A 23858-nucleotide genomic window follows, 5' to 3' on the forward strand; every position below is an offset into this window, starting at 1 on the left:
GGTTTTGTTCGGATACCGAGCAAAACTTCAGGGGGAAATTTAGTTCGAAAACCGAATTGTTCGAGACTCCGAAGGTGTTCGGAAACCAAGGTTTTACTGTATATGGTTCAAGGGTGCCTGGGTCCGCACAAGGCTGTAGTTACAGCGGTGTCTCTGCAGTACATGCAGGAGTTGTTGTATGCGTTCTGAATAGACTGGTTAAGGTATGTTTTATTAAGGTATATTGCAGAGATTGATTTTGTTCCTTTGTAATCCTTTCAGATATTGCATCTCTGGCAGATGAGTTCAAGAACAATTTGGTATCGGATGAGGGCGCTGAATATGATCAACTGATTGAAATTAACTTGAATGAGGTGGGAATTTTCTGAAATTAAAAAAACAAACAAACCAAACTGCATGATTTAGTTATGAGTATGCAGCAGCTATTCCCATCCTACTGGGACAGTCGAAGCTTTGACTGATTCTTAGACACCTGGTGCTGGTTAGCCCCCTCCTTAGTGCACAGATCTATCTTCCCTTTTAGCTTGTCAGGCAGGGCTGCATTGTTTGTTACGTATGCTCATGTCTGTACCATGTACGTTACTGTACAAGTGTGTTTTGTTTGTTTTTTATTTGTTTTTTTTTATTATATAAAGTAATGTTTCGATGTACTAAGCAGGTCTTCAGTATATGTTTTATCTTCGACGTAGCTGAAACCACACATCAATGGACCTTTTACCCCTGACTTGGCAAACCCTGTGTCTGAGGTAGGCGCTATTGCGGAACAGAAAGGATGGCCTTTGGATGTCAGAGTTGGTAGGTTGTGCAACTGGAGGAATATTATAATAGTTAAAAAAAATTCACATGCTGATGTGTAACCTAACTTTCTCTGCTTCCACCAGGTCTCATTGGCAGCTGTACAAACTCCAGCTATGAGGATATGGGCCGCGCTGCTGCTGTAGCAAAGCAAGCCTTGGCCCATGGGCTGAAATGCAAATCTCAGTTTACAATCACTCCAGGTTCTGAACAAATCCGAGCCACCATTGAACGAGACGGTTATGTAAGTATTGGGCTGTCTTTTTGTTACCTGTGATTTGTGGGATTGAGTTTCTGTAATGTTAATAAACTTTTCTCTTCTCTTTAGCCAGAGGATGTATGTTTGTCCTGTAGCTCTTTTATTCTCTGGTTCCCTAGACATGAATAACTTATTAAACATGTCATACATCCAAATGTAATAAGCCACAAAAGCCATTTGGTGGCTGATAACAACCTAAAAAGGTTTAGCAAATGGATTCCATTCAACTACATATCTCTTTATTGCCTATAGGCCGCCATTCTTCGTGATGTAGGGGGGGTAGTACTTGCGAATGCCTGTGGACCTTGTATTGGTCAGTGGGACAGGTAAGTTAGTCTGCACTCCTAGGGCCCATTCTTGTCACTCACCGTATACAAAGAAGTCTTTGAGTTGATTTGATTTTTATTTTTTTTCCCTTGCAGAAAGGATATTAAAAAGGGAGAGAAGAACACAATTGTCACTTCTTACAATAGGAACTTCACCGGAAGAAATGATGCAAATCCTGAGACTCATGCATTTGTCACATCTCCAGAGGTATTTTCTTTGAAGCAATATGTGTACTATAAAGGGATCGCAATGTTCAGCCCTGCGGAATATTGTATACATAGAGCCACACTTACACATGGCAGATTTGTGCATGTTCCACACTAATATGTGCAGAAATTTAAAGTACAATAGCACACTTTCTGGAACACGTGGCTAGTAAGTGAGCGTGTTGTGCACAGCATCCCCCTTAACCCTTGCCTGGCCAATGGAGAAGGAGGCGTAGTTAATGCCTCCGACTTAGTGGTAGTACAAACACTAGCCTGCTCAGAAACTTTCTACTCTTGGATGAGAAACCCCATTCAAATCTGCGATTCCCATCTTTGATAGGAGTCCTTGCTCCTATAAACAGTGGTGGGCATACACCTTCAATAACTGTTATATCCTCTGGCCTCCCCATATGAGGGGTTGCTTATATTGTCTGGAGCTTGCCAAAATGTTGGTCTGGTTGTTAAATTTGTATTTGCTTTTTTTTAATTAAATAAAAAATATTTAATAGTTTAATTGGGGAGAAAAAGTGTGTGTGTGTGTGTGTGTGTGTGTGTGTGTGTAATGAATAGGAAACTTTTAAGGGAAAATGTTGTACTTATGTACTTCTAGATCGTCACAGCTCTTTCAATTGCGGGAACCTTGAAGTTTGATCCAGAAAGAGACTTTCTCACTGGAGCTGATGGCAAGAAGTTTAAGTTCGAGGCGCCGGACGCAGATGAGCTACCAAAAGCCGTGAGTTATAATTAAAAAGAAAAAAATTTAAGTGAATGTTCCAGCTGTACATCGCTTTTCTGCATTTGCCATGAATAGACTGGTGACAGCATGGGGATGCCGATGTCGCGGTCCTTTCTTCTTGAACCGCGGCCCGCTTCCCTAGCACAGCACCGGTCTATTACTAAGGACCGGCAACCCCCTCCCATCTATGATGCGTCTCCACTGATTCTAACGGAGCCACGTCATACCGAGGGGAGGGAGTTTCCTCCCACTGGGGGCAGCTTGGGCTGGTGCGCACTGATAGACTGGCGCCATGCGCGGGAACCGGGCCGTGGTTCAATAAAAGGACTGCGGCACTGGCATCCCCGTGCCGTTGCAGGTCTTCTCATGGTAACAGAAAAGTGATGTACTGCTGGTACATTTCGCTTTAACTCCACTCAGTAACCTTGGGCTAACACTGTTTGCTTTGGCATCTGCTGTTGTTCATACCAATTGTTCTTGCATTTTGAATTATGGGAATGAAATAGAATCTTCATTTCCACCTCCAAACAAATTCAGTGCTTAGTGCTGTACCATAGCCCATCTTGCATATATAACTATATAATTTCAGTGTCTGTATTTGCCCTATAGAATTTTGATCCAGGTCAGGACACATACCAGTACCCACCTAAAGATGGAAATTCTGAATGTGTAAATGTGAACTCCTCAAGCCAACGTCTGCAACTTTTGGAGCCTTTTGATAAATGGGATGGAAAAGATCTGGAGAACATGCAGATTCTGATAAAGGTAAAGCATGGCAAACTTTCTGTGCCCTATCATGTTACTGGTAATTGTGGTTAGTCATAAACCGATCCTCCTTCTGCAAACTGTATTCAATCACAAATTTTATTTATGCTAGATGTCGGCTGATCGTTGCCTTTAAACAGGCTGAAATGATCTGCTGCCTCCACTCCGTGTAATGGGAGCGGTGGCAGTAGACCACCGCTGTCTCCTATGGGCTGTCCTGACTTTTTAAATATGCAAAACAAGAGTCCATGGAGCCTCAGTTACGAGTCTCAAAACACGGGATAGCCAGATATCTCTAGCCTGTTGCCAACGGGGTGCCTCCATGATGGGGAGAGCACCACACCACCCTGATAAATAACCCCTTAAGTCCCACTCGGTTGCGAGTATTGGAACATAGACAGGGACTGACTTTTTACTTGCTCCTCCTCATTCGCTGTCTGTGCAAGTAATGGCGCCGGCAGGGGAACAAGGAGCAAGTGAGCGCTGACCTGACAGGTTGGCACGAGCTTGCTCTCCACATCACCCAGTGTAATAGGGGCTTTAATGGTATATAGTAAATGTAGGGGGAGATTTGTGAAACTGGCTCAGTTGCCCCTAGCAACCAATCAGATTCCACCTTTCATTTTCCAAAGCGACTGAGGAATGGAAAGTGGAATCTGATTGGTTGCTAGGGGCAATTGAGCCAGTTTCACCAGTGTGATGATCTCCCCTGAAGTCTTTAAAAATAGACTTTGTTTTAAATGCCCCAATAATAAAGAACTTTATTGATCGATGTTCAAGAGTAACTGTAATTTTCTTTTTATTGCAGAAATCAGTAGTGTAGTATAAGCGATTTTAAGAAACTCTGTAATAGGTTTCATCAGCCAAAAAAGCCTCCTTCTGTACTCAAGAAGCAATCTCCCAGCCTCCCCCCCTGACTTCTTATCTGTGCATTATCAGGCAAACACTTCTTCATTACAGAGAAGCCAGTGAAGATGGGTTCTGCTCTCTTCATTGTAAGCCTATGAAGGGGGGAGGGGCTGAGGGAGATGAGGGAGCAGGAAGAGGTGACATGAAGGTCAGCTGTTTGTAGACTCTCTGGGCACCTAAACCGCAGGATTCTGGGGTCAGAAAGGTCAGTGCTTATCTATGAACTTACTGAGAGAAGATTGCAGGGTGTTGTGCTTTGCAGAAATCCTCCGTGCTCAGTCACTCCTAACAGCCCCTCCCCTCTCCATAGCCACATAATGGAGACAGAAATCCTGCTTCATTTGATGTGAGGGGGGAGGCTGGGAGATTGCTTTTTCAGTCCAGAAGGAAACTCTTTAGTACATAAAACCTATTACAGAGTTTCTTAAAATCGCTTGTACTATTGATATTTACTGTTTTCAGAAAAATGATCCTGAAATGACAGTTACGCTTTCAGCTCTAACTTGTTTTATATTGTGCCACGAACAGGTGAAGGGTAAATGTACAACAGATCACATTTCTGCAGCCGGACCTTGGCTGAAATTTAGAGGTCACTTGGACAACATTTCTAATAACTTACTGATCGGTGCCATAAACATAGAGAACAACAAGGCCAACAGTGTGAAGAATGCTGTAACTCAGGAATATGGACCAGTCCCTGACACAGGTCGCTACTACAAGGTAATATATCTGTAGCTGCAGGTAATATATGTGGGACAGAAAAAGTAACAAAGGGTGACACAAGAAACTGGCTTGTTTCTACACTGACGTCCCCCGTTCCCCTTCAGACCTCAGACAGACTTAAGCTGCGAGCTGTTGTGTTTGGAATACATAATGTGGGTCTCGGATGCTTTCAGACCTCTAAAGAATATAAATGGCGCTCTGGAAGCTGGTACTGTACGGCAGGGACACCCCTGGGCCTCCTTCACACTGCAGTATTTTGCATCAGTATTTGATAGCCAAAACTAGGAGTGCACAGGTTTATACCAATTCTGATGCAGAATACTTCCTAAGGTTGTGTTTTAGTATTGTCATATTTTATCTGAGGGGGAAAGATGTATCATGCAATATGCAGGAGAATTTCTGAGGGTAGTCATAGATGCAGATTATCCCCGATAGGAAATGTGTTTTGAGTATGTCACTTATTCTGACATAAAAAAAATGCATATAGAATATTATGCAAGTACCCATGTTAATTTTTTTTTAAGAACCTGTAAACCCAGTTTGTGTGCATCCTACATGGCAAATTGAAGTGGATAACAGAAATTGTTGTACAGACCTAGTGTTTGGTTTTGGGGCTGTAGGAATCTCTTTATATTTGTTTACAATGTCCCACTCCTGGCAGGCGCACTACTATGGCTGTATTAATTCTTCCGCTTATTGTAGGCACATGGCATCAAATGGGTTGTAATCGGTGATGAAAACTATGGAGAGGGATCTAGCAGAGAGCATGCAGCCCTGGAACCAAGGCATCTGGGAGGCAGAGCCATTATTACCAAGAGCTTTGCAAGAATTCATGGTAAGTCTCAGTAACCTGGAGAGGAGTGCCCCTTTTGGTGTTTCACAGTAAACTAATAGTAGCACTATATTTCAGAAACCAACCTTAAGAAGCAAGGACTCCTGCCACTCACCTTCTCCGACCCGGCCGATTATGATAAGATTCATCCTGAGGACAAGATCACGCTTGCGGGGCTTAAGGACTTGGCACCTGGGAAGGTAATGAATTTGGGCAAAAACTGGCTCATCATGCCCTTTTATGTTTGTTTTTTTAATCCCATCTAGAAACTTGTTTAGCTACTTACACATGAACTCTGAATAAGAAAGTGATAATATTAATCTGCTTCTTTTATGTCCCCTATTGCAGCCTGTCAAATGTATCATCACACATCAGAATGGCAGCCAAGAGACTATTCTTCTGAACCACACCTTCAATGAGACACAGATTGAATGGTTCCAGGCTGGCAGCGCTCTCAACCGCATGAAGGAGCTGCAGAAGTAGAAGAACTTGGCTGATGTTCTTTGCCACTAACAGACTGTTCATTCCCAGAATGGTTAACCATGCCAATGTGTCAGTCACTCATAAATAGCACTTAAACAGTTCCCTTATTCAGTCTGTGTTAAAAAAATAAAATCTGAAGGGTTTCTTCATTGCAAGAGCTGCCACCGTTACAATTCTTAGGCTGGATTTACACGAGTATAATGTGCCTGCAGTATAGCTGGGTCTATGACTCAAACTGACAGCTGTAGATGACTATGGTCATTGGACCTGCAGCCATAATGTCGGCTCAGAATAAATCTATATTATGCTCGTATGAATCTATCTATATGTGGTTCTGTCATACATTTTCTTGTATTTATTGGCAGCTTTGTCTCCTGTTAAGTTGATTTTACTGCTGTGACGCTCTTCGGTCTGTGAAAAGGTGAAACACAAATCATGCTGTATTAATATATTTTATTTCAGAACAGACTTTATAAATTAAAATCTGATTGGACATTGCTTATAGTGGTCAAATTCTTGTGGCCCTGGTATACTCAGATAATTCTGATGCCACATCCATTACATGGCTTTCTCAGTATTGTTAGCTTCCGCTTATGGTGACACATAGGCAGCAGCTTATGATGCTGTTTCTTTACATTACATTTCTGATGTATGCCCTGTAAGATGCTGATGTGAGCCGCTTTTCTGCACAGGTGCAGTGTGTGCCGTGCTTTTATCCGTCCTAAGGCTAACATACTGGCCTGTGTAGGTTGATATTGAATCCGCTGTAACAAAGCTTCTATTTCAGGCTAGTTTCACTAAGTGTCTTCTAGTAGCCATCCAAAGTATGTCAGGTGGCTTCCTGAAACTGGAAGAACCCCCACTCTTGTCCTAGCTCTTTAGAAAAGCATAGACTTCTGTGCTATCTGGATGATAACTCAACTGGGGGGACACAATAACTTTTATGGGTACACTGGGTAATCCAGGCCTATTAAGAAGGTTACCATGTATACTAAGAGCTTCCCAGCACATGTGGTGAACCTGCAGTGTGAAACTAACCTGGTCTAGAAAAATGGACTAATACATCATAAACCTGTAGGAAAGCACTTAATCGTATGTATCTGGTGAGGAAACAATAAAAAAATTCTGGGTGCAAATCTGTCATTTTGAACATTTTTATATGGGTACTGAATGGATGAGCTAGTTATGGTAGATGTGCCGATCACCTGATAATATATATTATAGGGAGATTATGCCAAATGCACAAATATTCTGGCTCTTGTCATGTACAACCCGAGCTAAATTTATAGGCCCTGACTTACTAAAAATTTACAATGAACGAACTTCAAATAAGCCAGATTTATTAGAGTTTCGGGCTGTTCTGGTGCATCTAAAGACTGTCTAGTTTCAAGTTTACACCAACTATTAGTTGGTTTAAATTGCTTGATTACCGTGCAGAAAGGGCTGCACAGACAGTTAGTGATGTCCATGCAGCCCTTGCTTACATAGAAAGTAATACTTGCCAGTCCACAATTGATTGGCCTCTCACTTTAGAGACTGCTTCGGCAGTGGCTGTGATCAGTGGTGGACAGGTAAGTATAATATTTTACTTTACACTGTCGTCGGCCGTGCATCACTATTACATGTAGCGATGCGTTTGGTTTTTTACACTTCCTGGAAGACAATGCTCAGCTGATAATCATCTCTGGCTGATAGTCTTCATTACATGGAATGATACCTGCACAAATTGGCCTGGTTTGGTAGGTTATTGCTCCGTGTAATATGGTCCTTATTGTAGATGGTCTTCTGCTGTTTAGAGATTTGTCAAATAGTACTTGGGAGTACTGCAGTCATTCCTGAGTCGTATTCAGTGAAGGAGACTTTGAATCAACCTGCTGGCACCCAGCTTTCCTAGGATTCTGAAAGTTGCGCTGCTCTCTTGCTCATTAATCTACTTCATGGACTATAGCTGCTGTACTTGATACTGCTTGTGGTTGAGCAGACTTGCATTTTAGTGGAGTGCCATTGCTCATTCTCTGGAAATTGGGTGCAGAATATGCTCAATTTTGGTACATTTTACACCATAAATGATATGTAAGTAGATTTGATTATCTCCACTTATTGGACTTAAGATACACACTCTTAAGTAATAGTCACCCAGAGCTTTTGCCCTGTAATTTATACTGCAGTGTACAAAGAAGGTAGGTAGAGATGAGTGAATCTACAGTAAGAATGAAATAAAGCTGGGGTGCTGGGAAAAGCTGGATCCAGTCTTGGAAAATTTCTCAGGACTGGATCCATCTTTTCCTAGCACCTAGGGGGAGCAGCATGGAGCGGAGCAGACGTCAAAGCCTGCCACCTGATGAGCAGAATACAGATAGGAATGAAGCACTTTGCTTCATTCCTACTGTAGAGTCACTCATCTTTAGTAGAATGAGGTGTATAACCCTATAGCTTATTATATAGACTCCGCCGCTCTGTCACTGCTCTTTTTAAGCAATGCTCTGTGTGCAGATGAATAGTGAGCGTAGAGATTGGTATGAAGTATGTTAATGTAGAAACAGAGAGGCTATGGTTGTCTGAGCAGTGTGTACCACAGAGCTGGACAGGTCTGCACTCTCACAATAAGAGAAGAACAAATTTACAGTAATAAAGCAAATCGCATTGTTAGTTCGGCACTCTGCTTATCAGCCTGCTACCTTTTTAACTTGGTGCAGATTTGCTTCATTATTACTGTACATTTGCTCAATTCCCAATCCTATGTTTTGTAAGGGAGCTGTCTGCAGCAGGAGTCCTCCCACACTGAGCTGTCTAACAAGTGTTTAAATATAGATTTCTACATTCTCTAGAAATGCGCAGAAACTACATAATGTCTATTGTCTTTGGTGAGACAACACCTTATCCTCTGATGTCACAGAAGGTGTGGCTAGATCTTGTCACTGAGCTTTAGCTCCACCCCTGAGTGATGTCACCATCTCTGACAAGCCCCTACATTACTATTTCCCTGTCATAGCTACATGGTGATATATATTAGAACATTTTAGTAACATGAGTTGTTTTTACAGCATGTTGCCTTGTAATAAATTACGCAACAGTGCATTAACACAGCAGGTGCTGCTACCTCACTGTGCAATAGTCTGCAGTGAAAGGTGATGTTCTGCAACTGCTATGGGCAGGGATCTGGCACACTTGCTAGGGAGGAGAGTAATGAACGGCTGAAGAAAGCAAAGCATTCTGGGATTTGTAGTAGTGAGCAACTGCTCAACCAGTAGATACAGTACTGGGTAGAGAGGTAAGCAATAGAGATGAGCAAGTCTTGAGCAGCTGAGGTTCATTAGAATCCCAGCATACAGCATTCGATTACTCTAACACTGCCTAAAAAACACGGATGTAGCCATTAGCTATGCTCACACTACGTAAGAGTAAGGCCGTTGTTGCAACAACGGTCGTACTTTTTATGGGTGAACACTCCGCATGTTCTTTTATGGGATAATGGCCGGAGCGTATACACTCCAGCCGGGATTCCTTGCAGCGCCGCAAAGAACTGACATGTTCGTTTTCTGCAGCCGCAATTCAGTGAATTGCGACCGTAGAAACCCATGGCAGTTCACACAATGAAGTGAGCGGCTCCGGCCTCTTGCTTCATTGTGTGCTGTGAGGAGTTCTGATGCGGACGGGCATGCATGCGCCCACATCGGAACACTACAGCCGGAAAGATCATCCGGCCAGTACTCTTTGCAGAGACCGGCTGGGTCATGGAACGGGCGGTCTCTTACGCTGTGTGAACATAGCCATAGGTTGTATCCATGTTTTCCAGGACTTTATCCAGTTTCTGCAGCCACTGGTAATAAAACCAGAACATGCTACAGATTCACCCATCTCTGGTAAGCAATGTTATATGCTTTTTTTTTTTTTTTTTTTTCCCCCCCCTAACCTAATGTTGGAATATTCCCTTAACACAAAAGGTGGAAAAAAAAAAAACACCATTGCAATAACTGGTACTTGTACCAAGACGTAAAAATACCTAAATATAAAGCATTCCATCATTTTATACTACTCAACATTAATTTACAAGTGATACCAGATTTCCCAAACTGTACAAGTGGTAGAAAGAATTTCATCTACAAAGAGTCCATCCAAAATGTCTTCCAATTCACAAGTCTTTGGATCCTTTTTCCTGCATAAATGTGATCATAGATGTAATAATCCTGATAACCTGTTTTGTTTAACCAAAGTTTCTTTGAGTCGGAGAAATATGAAAGGTGTTAATAGAATTCTTCACCTTCAGTTGTTTGTCCACCAGGAAAGAAGCCCTAGACCAGGCTCGCTTATGGAGCCCTAAGAGAAAAAGAAACAAAAGCCGAGATTTAAGAATTACACTTATTATAATACAGACGGGTTTTGGACACCTCTGGTAGACAGAACAATTTTTCCACTTGCCATATAAAACCTATATCCTAAAATGTATACTAATCCCCCCCCAATACAAAATCAATGTAGTGACAACTATCCGAATCTAAATGATTCCATGCAATTTTGTGTAAATTTTATCAAAATGCATAAAACTAAGAGTTCACAATACGTTTTTGCAAACTGTGCATGCGTTTTGATCTGTTTTTCCATAGACTTCCATTATGAAATAAAAAAAAGGAATCGTTTTTTAGCGTACACAAAAACCTGGTTGACCTCATTTTTGTGTCCGTTAAAAAAGATGGATTTTTTTTTCCATAATGGAAGTCAATGGAAAAACGGATCAAAACAGATGCACACAATTGCGTCCATTTTTTTCATCAGTTTTTCATCCGTTTTTGTGTTTTGTTTTTTTTGCTAAAAATGGATAGCAAAAACGTAGTGTGAACCCAGGCTAACCTGTACATACAACTACTGCTGGTACCTTCGCTTTAACAAAAAAAAAAAAAAAAATCCACTAATGCATTTGACCCTTTATTATGGCTGTGTGAAAACCAACTGAAACATGTGGCGGAGGGGGTTTTCCAATGAAAACATACTTCTAAGATCACATGGGGGAGATATGGGGGTCCGACCTCCGTACCCAGGGGATCTCCAGCACTCTTCTCTTTCCGACGGATCCATGGAGAATTAATAGAGACAAGAGTCATGTGCTGTACCCTTGGCTGTATTCAAAACAAAGTAGCTGGGGGCCAATCTGGAGAACGCTGGGGGGCATGGAGGTCGGACCCCCCGTGATCTCTTACTTGTCCCTTAGGGCTGCATCCAACGTCTTCAGCCACCGGTAATCAAATGAAGAGCATTCTGGTTCGCACATCTGTTATTACGCATTATTAAATATATCTGGCATCTCCAATGGCTTAAACCAAATGTACCATTAGGACTAGTAAAGGTTTTTTTTTCCCAACACCCTGTCCTTTTTCCAAAACACCGCCCGGTTCCTGCGATTGGCGCCGTTGTCATCTTTTCACCAGCCTGCTTTATGCATTGGAGATGGGCCCCACACCCCCCATCGTAACAATTAGAATCAGGCATGGATGGCCGTGTCACTGAGGGGATATTGTTACACTGAGCCGGTGCACGAGCAGAAAACAGTGCTGAGCGTGGGAACCGGCAGTGTTTCGAAAAAAAGACCATGCCACCACCGCCACCAAGGTAGTGGAATTCCCCCCCCCCCCCCCCCCCCCCCCCCCCACTATTCCTAATGGTACTTTAAAGCAAAATGAACAGTGAACAGTGACTGATTGTAAAATTACTTATCCATGACTCTTACCACTAACGTGTATGGTGCTTCTTTCCTTTGCGTCTCTTCTGCGGCTGTGGATGACTCCGAGGCACTTGGTCCAGTTGGAGAGGTGTCTATGAAGGTTTCATCTACAACACGGAATCTGATATCTTCACCAATGTCCATGTACAGGTCATGAGCTCCTTCCTCTGTTTCGTACTCCCACACCCAAACTTGTTCTGCTTCATCGCTGGAGTAAACGTATAATGGACAAATACAAGCCAATCTGTGAACCTTTCAAGAATTAACCCCTTGAGGACCAGGCCCAAAATGACCCAGTGGACCGCGCCAATTTTCATTTTTGCGCTTTTGTTTTTTCCTCCTCCCCTTCTAAGAGCTCTAGCACTTTCAGTTTTCTATCTACAGGGCCATGTGAGGACTTGTTTTTTGCGGGAATAGGTGTACTATGTAATGGCGTCTTTCATTCTACCATAGCATGTATGATAGAAGCCCAAAATATAATTTATGAAAATATAAATTGGTGAAATTGGAAAAAAGGATGCAATATGGTAACTATTGGGGGGTTCCTGTGTCTATGTAATGTACTATACGGTAAAAGCGACACGATACCGTTATTCTATAGGTCAGTTCAAACATAACCATATGCAGGTTTACACAGATTCTCTAATGTATATATATTTATAACGGTTTTAGTTTTTCACCTAAGGGGCTGTATGGGGTGTCATTTTTTGCGCCATGATCTAAGTGATTATGAGCATCTGGGATGTATAACTCTCTACAATGTATCTAATGTATTTTATAAACTGATCCTATGAGATATATATATATATACAGCTGATACTACAATATATATATATATATATATATATATATATATATATATATATATATATTCCTGTCTATACACAGCGCCGATGCTTCGGAAAGGATACAATTTCGCCGGCTGCTGCAAGGACTCTGGAGGTATAACAATATCATCGAAGAATCCTAAAGATACTGTGGAGGAACGAGAGTGAGTTATTACCCTGTCTTGTCTGCAAAGACGCAAAATAAGACAGATGTCAAGTGAAGAAACAAGCCCACAGCGACTTCCCACTAAGATACATACATTTCTTCAGAGAACAGAGCGGTAAGGCCGCCAGATGCATAAAAAACAAGTTCACTGAATGTCTGAGGCCTCATGTCACATATATTGTGTTCTGTACATGTATGTACAGTATTGGTATATCGTCTAATTTTCAATTATGATACTAAAGGCGTTTTTCTGATAGATAAAAAAAAAAAAAATTAATCAAAAATTTTGTCCATGTCAGGAACTGTCCAGATCAGTTACAAATCTCCATAGAAAACCTCTCCTGCTCTGGACAGTTCCTGACATGGACAGAGGTGGCAGCAGAGAACTCTTTGTCAGACTGGAAAGAATAACCACTTCCTGCAAGACATGCAGCAGCTGGTAAGTACTGGAAGACTTGAGATTTTTTTTAAATAGATGTAATGTACAAAACTTTCTGACACAAGCTGATTTGAAAATAAATAAATAAAAATTGCCGGAGTACCCTTTTAAGGTGACAATATATTCTATTTTTACTCAGCACGTCCCTACTTTTTCACATACCTATACATATGATGTATTTGGGTTACTAGAGAAATGTATGAACCACATTAGTATGAGAAGGAGATTGTAGCTCGGCAGCTAGGTCAGAATTATTCATCACTCTCTTCATTAGACATCATGGACCCTACATACATAAGGAACTCACCGTGAACTCCTTCAGGGCTGCAGCCTTTGATTTTCCCCATTAGGATCTCATCAAGGAAAGGATGGAAGACAACATATCGGAAATGGACTAAAAGGCACATGCAAAAACGAGACATCAAGTACCTAAATGGTCACAGTCATTTAAAACAACTTCCCTCCATGTGACTGCTAACCTTTTGTACATCACTTAATTTACTAAAAATGACTCTCTACCCCCAACAAAACAGCTCTAAAGTTTTGGCCACTAGGTGTCTCCTTTCCCTGCAATCTGCTTGCCATTGCCTGTTGTTAGGGGAAATCTGTCTCTAGTAACAGCCTGAAGATGACATAACACAGGAAGTGTGAGCCATACTATGTGCATTGAGCAGGAGAGGAGGGAAGAGAGAGAAAGTTTGAGCTGTGTACCTGCAGGCTGTGAGCCTCTACACAATGTGCATATCTATACACGGTGGAGGCATCCCTCTCATCCCAACAGCTGCAGGGCTTACTGTTACCCTTCGCTTGCTGTATTGCTGCTGTCAGCGTTTTGAAAGCATCCAATGACGTAATGCTCCCACCAGAAATGGCCGCTCAGCATACATTCTATGCTGACCATTTATTTCCTATAGAAATGGGACGTCATTGGATGTTATCAAAGCACCGACAGCAACCCACAGAACGGCCTAGGAACCGACAGTGGAGCATGACAGGTAAGTAGTGATGAGCAAATTTACAGTAGGAACAAAGCGAATCGCTCATCACTACAGGTAAGTATACATCACTGACATGTCTCCCACAGCTCCGACAGCGTGGCTAAGTATGACTTTTTCCAAGACAACCTCATTTATACCTGTATGGCAATGGCACATTATCTAGAACAGGGGTAGGGAACCTTGGCTCTCCAGCTGTTGCAAAACTACAACTCCCATCATGCCTGCACAGCCGAAGCTTTAGCTTTGATTATAGGAATTGTAGTTCTGTAACAGCTGGAGGGTGGAAGGCTCCCCATCCCTGATCTAGAGGGTGCCCAGAGAGATATTTCAGCACATAGCCAGCTTAGTTAGCCTCATGTTTCTGTAATAGCTTTTTCCAGTTGTGTTTTAAACTGAGGAACAGAAGTTTAAGTAGTCAAAAAGTGACAAAAAAAAAAAAATAGCATTTAGCCCAAATATGGTACCATCACAGCTCATCCCGCAAAAAACAATCCTAACATAGTTGCATTAACGCAAAAATAAAAGTTTGGAATATGGCAACACAAAACCAGGAAACAGCCTGATATTTCATAGCAAGCGAGCGACCTGTTGGATCAGCGCTCACTTGCTCCTCCTTCCCCGCCCGATATCGGCGCTATTATACACACAGAGAGGGGGGGGGGGGCACAGGCAGCTGCGGGAGGGGCTGCTCTGACGATCGATATCCAGGTGGCCCATGGGTAACGGCCTCATGTAATAGTAACCTCATTCTACACCATCTTCAGAAATAAAGACAAGATCCTGCAGATTAAGGGGGGAGATTTATCAAACATGGTGTAAAGTGAAACTGGCTCAGTTGCCCCTAGCAGCCAATCAGATTCCACCTTTTATTCCTCACAGACTCTTTGGAAAATAAAAGGTGGAATCTGATTGGTTGCTAGGGGCAACTGAGCCAGTTTCACTTTACACCATGTTTGATAAATCTCCCCTTAAATGTCTATTCTTCCTTTAATATATATAGGAATCTGACAGGCTGAGATCATTTTTATTATTGAGCAGAGTAGCTGCATAAGGCTACAGGTAAACACGGGAGGGAGGAGAGGAAGAAAACGATAACATCCAGGACTAACCTTTGGTGTGAGAAGCTCCGTCACCAGGGAAAATGTAGGAGTCCTCCAGCTTAGTGATGTCATACAGGCAAATGCACAGACCCACGTTATACACAACCTGGTTATAGAGAGCAAGGCGGAATTACTACAGGTCCCACTATGGGCCTACGCATTCACAGTTCTCAGAAGATGCCTATACACCAGGAATGGGGAACCTTCAGTCCTCCAGCTGTTACAAAACTACAATTCCCATCATGCTTGGGCTGCCCAGGCATGATGGGAATTGTAGTTTTGCAATAGCTGGAGTGCCGAAGGTTCCCCATCCCTGCTTTACACCTTCAATAAGTGTCAGCTGCTTATCTCCCCCTACACATGAACATTTGTATTGGCTGGGGACGGGTAAGCCACAGCCAGACTGCTCTGGTGCTGGCTTATCCATCTGAGAACAAAAGGGTCAGGCAGTGAAAATCCATCATGTCCAACCCTTTTCTCCAACAATGTCATCTGTTGGAGGAGAGTCGGGAAATAAAAAACAGAAAATGCTGCAGCAAAGAGCAAGTGCTAGTAGGGGAGAGTCTGGAGGCCCCCATCTTATAATGGTTTATTGGCACCTTTAGTTGATCCTTAGCAGAATATCAGAAATTACTGGTAAGGGCACAATCTTTTGTCCTTGAGGGAGATAAGCCATAACTGGAGGTGTCTGGTAGCAGCTCATTCCCCTCTCAATAATGAGAACACATGGACATTGGCCAAACCCAGCATTCATATGTATAGTGGAGTCAGAAGGAACAGCTGTCCACCAAATGATAATTTGGCCAACAGCTTATGACCCCCTATATTTCTATCAGGTCCCAAACCAGGGTGTTCTATGGGGATACACCAGGTAATTCCAGCCTTAGAAATTCAACATTACACTACAGGATTTTACTGAACTAGGAAGTGTATTTGATGGTATAGGGACAGGTTGGCAGGCTTCTGGGCTTAGGTTTCAATTGGGAGGTCCTAATAAAGAACTTGCATGAGCATGTATACCAGAGATGGGGAACCTTCAGCCCTCCAGCTCTTGCAAAACTACAATTCCCATCATACCTGGAGAGCCAAAGCGAAGCTTTGGCTCTCCAGGTATGGTGGGAATTGTAGTTTTGCAAGAGCTGGAGGGCCAAAGGTTCCCCATCTCTTATGTATACCAATTACTGATACGTCAAAAATTAACATTAACCAGGGTCTCAGTGTTAAGACCACCCGGATCGAGCAGCGAGACAAGCTCCATAGACTTATAATGGAGGCCGTCTCCTACAGTCAGACTGAGCATGAAGGCCGGACGTGAAGCGTTGCAAGGTTAGGAATGACTGATACCGGACCTCCTTATTTTGACCATTTATCTTCCACTATATTTTACCTTATTGGCCAATTTTTTGTTTAGTTCTTCAGCAATCGAGTCGTTTAGTTTGCGTTCAAACTGCCATGGAGTGGTCCGCACCGTGTCCACCATCTCTACCAGGACAAACATGGTGGAAGCCGACAAAGCCTGCAGGTAGAGAAAAATACAAAAGGTCACTAAACAGCAGTAAATATGTGCTCAATGTTCCTGTTTTCTCTATTGGGAAGGGGAGGCAGAGAACAAAGGGTGTGGGCGGTGAAATACCATTATTCCTGACCCTTTTTCCACTGACATCATCTTTCAGTGGAGTCTAGGGTGAGTTTATACAGAGATTTATCTGACGGATTATTGAAGCCAAAGCCAGGAATGGATTTGAAAAGAAGAGAAGTCTCAGTCTTCCCATGTCATATGTATTACAGAGGCTATGAAAGGGGAAGCCCTGTATTGGAGTGGGAGCGGGGAAACTGTTTGATTCTCCGCGGCCAGTAGAATTGGCTACGTGGCCTGTCACTTCATACACCAGAAGCTTCACCGGCAGCTGCGGACAGCAGGAAGTAGCAAGGAAGATACCAGGGAGCGTAGACAGGTTAGTATATACTTAAAGGGGCTATCTAGCGCTACAAAAACATGGCCACTTTCCCCCTACTGTTGTCTCCAGTTTGTGTGGGGTTTTGAAACTCAGTTCCATTGAAGTAAATGGAGCTTAATTACAAACCGCACCTGAACTGGAGACAACAGTAGGGGGAAAAGTGGCCATGTGTTTGTAGTGTTGGATAACCCCTTTAATTATATTCTTTACACAGTCGTCAACCACGCTTGGCTCTTATGTTGTGTTTACACAGAGCGAATTATCCGACAGATTTTTGAAGCCAAAGCCAGGAATGGATTTGAAAAGAGGAGAAATCTCAATCTTTCCTATATGACCCGTTCCCTGTTTATAGTCTGTTCCTGACTTTGGCTTCAAAAATCTGTTATATAAATCTCTCTATGTAAACGCAGCCTTACGCATAGCGATGCGCAGTCTGCGGCCGATGATTTTAGGTCAGGACCAGAAGACAAGATCAGCCGATGATCGTTGTCTTTATTACATTCAGCAGACCATTGCTTTGTGTAATAGGGCCCTATTACACGGGACGATTATCAAGCGAAAAATCGTTAAATCGTTCGAATTTAAACAATAATCGTTCTGTGTAATTGCAGACAACGATCGAAAAACTGTTCGTATGTCGTTGATTGTTGATATAGATCTGAACCTCAAATTATCGTTAATCGTTCGTTCAAGTTCCGCATTTTTTCACTAATCGTTCAGTGTAATTGCACATTGTTCATTGTTTTTCTGGGATCAGAAGGAATAAACGATCATAGTAACGATCGCAATAACGATCATAGTAACGATCGTAACTAACGATTATCGTTCTGTGTAATATGGTGAACGATTTCAGGTTAACGATAAACTCGTTTGCAATCATTTATCGTTAATAATTGCTCAGTGTAATAAGACCCCCTGACAGTTCAAAACTAATGTTTTCCTGTGGCCACAATAACATTAGTACAATCACATTAGCTGCAATACCAGCCACAACCAATGGGCAAGAGTGGCGCTGTTTCTAGACACACACCACACTATTCTATCAGGGCAGGAAATCACGGCATTGCTTTACGTCTTCATATACTAACTGGAAAATTGTACTTGTACCCTGATTGGTTGCCATGGGCAACGTCTGCCCTCCAATAACCTGGAGCTAATAACTTATAACAGAGGAGGATCCCTCAGACAGGAGCTGACAGCAGCCGCCTCCATACCTGCGGTACCGCAAGCCTCCAGCTACACGTGGGACAAGCTTCATGTAGATGCGGAATCCTAGGAAGTAAAAGGACCTGTGGTGACGACGTCACAGCCATGTGATCAGTCCACTGGTGTGGGCGGAGTCAGGCTGCTGTGTGCTCTGCTGCAGGAGGGGTGGAATGTGCTTTCTCCCTTGATTATTTCCATTTTGGTCCTAGGTAAAGAGCTGTGTGTGATCCAGGAGCCTGAGGACCCACATCAGTGCTACCTGCTCTATACAGCTCTGCACCATGCACGTTACATACTCAGCTCTGCATCATCCTGGTTATACACACACACACACACAGCTCTGCACCATGCACGTTACATACTCAACTCTGCATCATCCTGGTTATACACACAGCTCTGCACCATGCACGTTACATACTTAGCTCTGCATCACCTGGTTATACACACACAGCTCTGCTACATGCACGTTACATACTCAGGTCTGCATCACCTGGTTATACACACAGCTCTGCACCATGCACGTTACATACTCAGCTCTGCATCATCCTGGTTATACACACACACACACACACAGCTCTGCACCATGCACATTACATACTCAGCTTTGCATCACCTGGTTATACACACACAGCTCTGCTACATGCACGTTACATACTCAGCTCTGCATCACCTGGTTATACACACACAGCTCTGCTACATGCACGTTACATACTCAGCTCTACATCACCTGGTTATACACACACAGCTCTGCTACATGCATGTTACATACTAAGTTCTGCATCACCTGGTTATACACACACAGCTCTGCTACATGCACGTTACATACTCAGCTCTGCAGCACCTGGTTATACACACAACTCTGCTACATGCACGTTACATACTCAGCTCTGCATCATCCTGGTTATACACACACAGCTCTGCACCATGCAAGTTACATACTCAGCTCTGCATCACCTGGTTATACACACACAGCTCTGCACCATGCACGTTACATATTCAGCTCTGCATCACCTGGTTATACACACAACTCTGCTACATGCACGTTACATACTCAGCTCTGCATCATCCTGGTTATACACACAGCTTTGCACCATGCATGTTACATACTCAGCTCTGCATCACCTGGTTATACACACAGCTCTGCACCATGCACATAACATATTTAGCTCTGCATCCTCCTGGTTATACACACAGCTCTGCTACATGCACGTTACATACTCAGCTTTGCATCACCTGGTTATACACACACAGCTCTGCATCATGCATGTTACATACTGTATTCAGAATCATTCTGGGTATACACACACAGCTCTGCATCAAGTGCTTATACACACACATCTCTGCATCACCCTGGTTATATACACAGCTCTAAATCATGTGTTTATACACAAACACGGCTCTGCATTATGCAGGTCATACACACACACATGCAGTGTCCCAGAACAGCCCTTCTCATGCTCATACTTTTATTATAACCAGTTCTGTTCTGGAAAGCTATGGTCCACTGCAAACTGGGTGTATTGTGTCACCCTTCTCAGTATTCAGGTCTGCTATTCCATTCATTTATTGCATGTATATTCAGGTATCAGTGCCCAATGGTATTATGTCGCCTCCTAGTGTTCAAGTATGGTACTTCTCATGTATATTTCTCTGTATATGCCTAATGGTGTGATGATACAATGGCTGGATGTCACATGACTGTGCCCTGCTTCCATGGTAACACCAATGGTCATCGAGCTTTTGGCTGGGGTTACCATGTGACTTCCTGTTCTACCTCAGTCTATCTCCTGCCCCAGAGGGGATAGGGTGTGTTGCTCTGCTGTTCCTGTGCAGTCTAGTCTTGTCCTCCACCTTCAGGAGACAAGTTGTGAGTCTATTCCCTACCATCAAGGGAATAGGTTGTGTGTCTGTCCTCTCTCCCTGCTAAGAGAGAGGCCTGCGTGTGCTCTGCTGCTCCAGTCCACTGGCTGTGTTCCTGTCTCAAGTCTCAAGATTCTCATCTGGGTGTCGATTCTTCAGTCATTCTTCATTTCCTCTCATCATCATCTTCTCTAATCATCAACAGCAAGTATTTCATTCAAGTCTCATTCCACCCAGCATCTCAGCTTCAGTTTCACTACTACTCCCATCATTCAGCACGCTACTCTCACAGCCTATTGCAGCATCACCCATTACTCTGCTTTATTCAAGATTGCCTTATTCCCGGTTGCATCCGGAGAGACTGTTGCTACTAGTTACCACCGTTACAATAAATATACAACTACCGTTGTTTCTGAACCTTGGCATTGGTGTGATAATTGGTGCCCTGACTAAGGACAACGAAGAATCGCATGCCCAGTATTCCCGCAGGGTCAGGAGCCCGGTTTCCAGCTGTATCACCCTCGTGCCTACACCGTGACCACATTATCCTACAGCTGCCCCGGTTCCTGCCTGTTAGCACCATCTATACTGCGGAGTGGCCCCTAGGGCCAGGGCATAGCACACACAGCTCAGCATTATGCAGGTCATACACACACACAGCTCAGCATTATGCAGGTCATACACACACACAGCTCAGCATTATGCAGGTCATACACACACAGCTCAGCATTATGCAGGTCATACACACACACAGCTCAGCATTATGCAGGTCATACACACACAGCTCAGCATTATGCAGGTCATACACACACAGCTCAGCATTATGCAGGTCATACACAAACAGAGCTCTGCATTATGCAGGTTATACACGCGCAGCTCTGCATCATGCAGGTCACACACACAGGTCTACATTGGGTGGACAGTGCACAGCACACAGCAGTATGGGAGTTGCTGCATATGGTTTAGGACTGGAGCTAATGTGCATGTTGTAGAGCTGTGTCTGTGATGTGCGGAGCAGTGTATATAATGTGCGGAGCTGTGTATATAATGTGTGGAGCTGTGTATGTGATGTGCGGAGCTGTGTATGTGATGTGCGGAGCTGTGTATGTAATGTGCGGAGCTGTGTCTGTGATGTGCAGAGCTGTGTCTGTGATGTGCAGAGCTGTGTATATAATGTGCGGAGCTGTGTATATAATGTGCAGAGCTGTGTGTGTGATGTGCAGAGCTGTGTGTGTGATGTGCGGAGCTGTGTATATAATGTGCGGAGCTGTGTCTGTGATGTGCGGAGCTGTGTATGTGATGTGCAGAGCTGTGTGTGTGATGTGCGGAGCTGTGTGTGTGATGTGTGGAGCTGTGTGTGTGATGTGCGGAGCTGTGTATGTGATGAGCTGTGTATATGTAATTAATGTGGTGCGGTGTAATGGCGCTGTGCTGATCACCATCATCCGCTCTCCTCAGCATACATCACCAAGGCAACCCACGTCCCCTCTCCTCCCTTCTGCAGCCTCTTATCCCAGTAATAAAGTGTTTGTCCAACCCCCCCCCCCCCCCCCCCCCCCCCCCCCAAAAAAAAAAAACATTTTTAGCAAACAGCAATAACTAAGCAGTGCACCTCAGCTTAGGCCGGGTTCCCTCATACATAGTGTCGCACGGCCAGTTGTGCTCTATTGTGGTTTTGTGGTGAAGTTTTTAACACATCTTTAACATGTTATACCAGGAAAAACCGTATGGTCAAAGACCGCATTGTAAATTGGTGGTGACTTGTGGTGAAACATGCGGTTTTCCCACACAATACACTATCAAGCTGGACATGAGCCTGGGAGACACCTAGAACCCCTGTCTATCAGATGTTTTCTAGGGACATGTGGGGAGATTTATCAAACATGGTGTAAAGTGACACTGACCCAGCTGCCCCTAGCATTGTCCGCGAGAATTCCGTAGTGTGAACCCGCCCATACACAGTGGAGGAGTCAGAAACAGACAGTTCTATATATTGTGTAGTGGCCGTGCTGAGGTATTCCCTTCAATGGGAGTCACCGCTTCATTGTGTAAGGGTGGGTTCACACTACGCAATAGGGGTGGATAATCCACCGCAAATTCCTTCACTCGCGTTTGTTTGCGCCTGCGTGCATCTCCGCCCGTACCATAGACTCCAATAGACACGTCAATTCTTTTGGCGGAATCCGCCCTACCATAGAATGGAGTCTATGGCATGGGCAGAGATGGGCACGAGCGACGAAATCCACGGTGGATTATCCGCCCCTATTCTGTAGTGTGAACCCACCCTATGTGCCAAAGCCATAGCTGATTGGTGGGGGGTACAGCGGATAGCCCATCAACTTCTTTAAAACTCTAGGCCCCGCCTCCATGACTATTTATTGGCTGATTAAAGGCGTTTATGAAAACAGAAGCACAGACACCAGAGGGATGTTTTAAATGCTTTTATTGGTATCTAGATACTCAGAGACACTTTACACTTTCAACTTAGGCACATGGGGTGATATTTATCAAGAACAGCGCACTTGTACGCTGGTCTTGGGACCCCCCCCCTGTAAATTTGAGGACAGAGATCCAAGTCATAGGTATACATCATTGGACAGACACAGATCAGAACATATGCGCTCTCTTTCAAAAACAGCACCAATCCTGTCCACAGGTTGTGTCGGGTATTACAATTCAACTTTATTTGGTTAAAGGGGAGGTCCAGCCCTGTCAAAAAATCTGACAGGCAGCAGGGGAGACAATAACAAGCAACCTTTGCTTACCTCTCCCCGTGCCGGCAATGCAACTATTGACCCATCCTTGGGCCCCTCGCCGGAAGGCAATTTTAACGTCATCACAACTTGGGGGAGAATGGCTGTCCTGGCTGATGGGAGTGTCGGCTTAGCCAATCAGTGACTGCAGCGGTATCCCATCCCAGTCACTGACGGGCTAAGCGGCCAGTCCATTAGCCGGGTTGTGACGTCAGCTCTGGTGGAGATCCCTGAGCCCAACAGGGGTCCTGGAGAGGCATGGGGAGAGGTGGGTTGGAGTAGTTACTTATGTTCCCTCCTGCCCCTCACTGGACTTCTCCTTTAAACATAACTGACCTGCAATACCACACATAAACTAAGGACAAGATTGGTGCTGTTTCTGGTAGAAAGCAGCCATATCCTTTCTAATTCCGGATAACCCCTTTGAACACAATGTGAAAATGCCCATACTGCCATATAAGTACATGGTATTTATTTTGGATGTAATAGGGCTATTTTAAGTAGGAAATACAATTTTTAACACAGTCATTATTTCAAAACAACAGCGGCTGTTTTAACAAAAACAGCAATTATTTCCCATAAATGTGTGTGAACATAGCCTTTCAGTTTTTTCAATCCCCTTCTGGTTTTGGTTGCAAAATACTGACCAAAATACCGCGCGGGAACATAAAGCCTAAAACATGCCCAAAATGCTGAGTTAGGGTATAAACCCAGACACCGTATACGCAGCGTATTTACTGCTGCAATACGCAGCAAATACGCAGCAGATTAGATCTAAATAACTGAACACAGCAACAAAT

General features: G+C 43.6%; 2 protein-coding genes across 2 annotated transcripts; one reads left to right on the forward strand and one right to left on the reverse strand.

Annotated features, from left to right (window-relative positions):
• Nucleotides 1-261: 261 nt before the first annotated feature.
• Nucleotides 262-6533, forward strand: LOC138775063 (aconitate hydratase, mitochondrial-like; the record flags this gene model as incomplete). Its single annotated transcript, XM_069955799.1, has 11 exons — nt 262-353; nt 690-795; nt 882-1039; nt 1307-1380; nt 1477-1588; nt 2198-2320; nt 2933-3088; nt 4526-4717; nt 5423-5555; nt 5631-5752; nt 5901-6533. Coding segments are annotated over 11 exons (1403 nt in total), but the record flags the coding sequence as incomplete, so codon positions are not given.
• Nucleotides 6452-18536, reverse strand: LOC138775064 (DNA-directed RNA polymerase III subunit RPC8). The gene is made up of 7 exons (XM_069955800.1): nt 18454-18536; nt 16669-16797; nt 15291-15387; nt 13491-13577; nt 12663-12726; nt 11758-11959; nt 6452-10352 (listed from the first exon to the last, which is right to left on the reverse strand). The coding sequence occupies exons 2-7, from the start codon at nt 16777-16779 to the stop codon at nt 10299-10301; spliced, it is 615 nt and encodes a 204-aa protein (XP_069811901.1). The 5' UTR covers nt 16780-16797; nt 18454-18536; the 3' UTR covers nt 6452-10298.
• Nucleotides 18537-23858: the final 5322 nt, after the last annotated feature.

This window comes from Dendropsophus ebraccatus, unplaced genomic scaffold (genome assembly GCF_027789765.1).
Source record: "Dendropsophus ebraccatus isolate aDenEbr1 unplaced genomic scaffold, aDenEbr1.pat pat_scaffold_1280_ctg1, whole genome shotgun sequence".
NCBI lineage: Eukaryota > Metazoa > Chordata > Amphibia > Anura > Hylidae > Dendropsophus > Dendropsophus ebraccatus.

What these genes read in the sequence shown, in the direction of transcription:
- LOC138775064 (XM_069955800.1), bottom strand. Translation starts at nt 16,779, where the DNA reads ATGTTTGTCCTGGTAGAGATGGTGGACACGGTGCGGACCACTCCATGG. An exon ending in CGGAGCTTCTCACACCAAAG is followed by an intron (nt 13,578 to 15,290) that starts GTTAGTCCTGGA and finishes TGTGCCTTTTAG; the next exon opens with TCCATTTCCGATATGTTGTC. An exon ending in AAGCACCATACACGTTAGTG is followed by an intron (nt 10,353 to 11,757) that starts GTAAGAGTCATG and finishes TTTTTCTCTTAG; the next exon opens with GGCTCCATAAGCGAGCCTGG.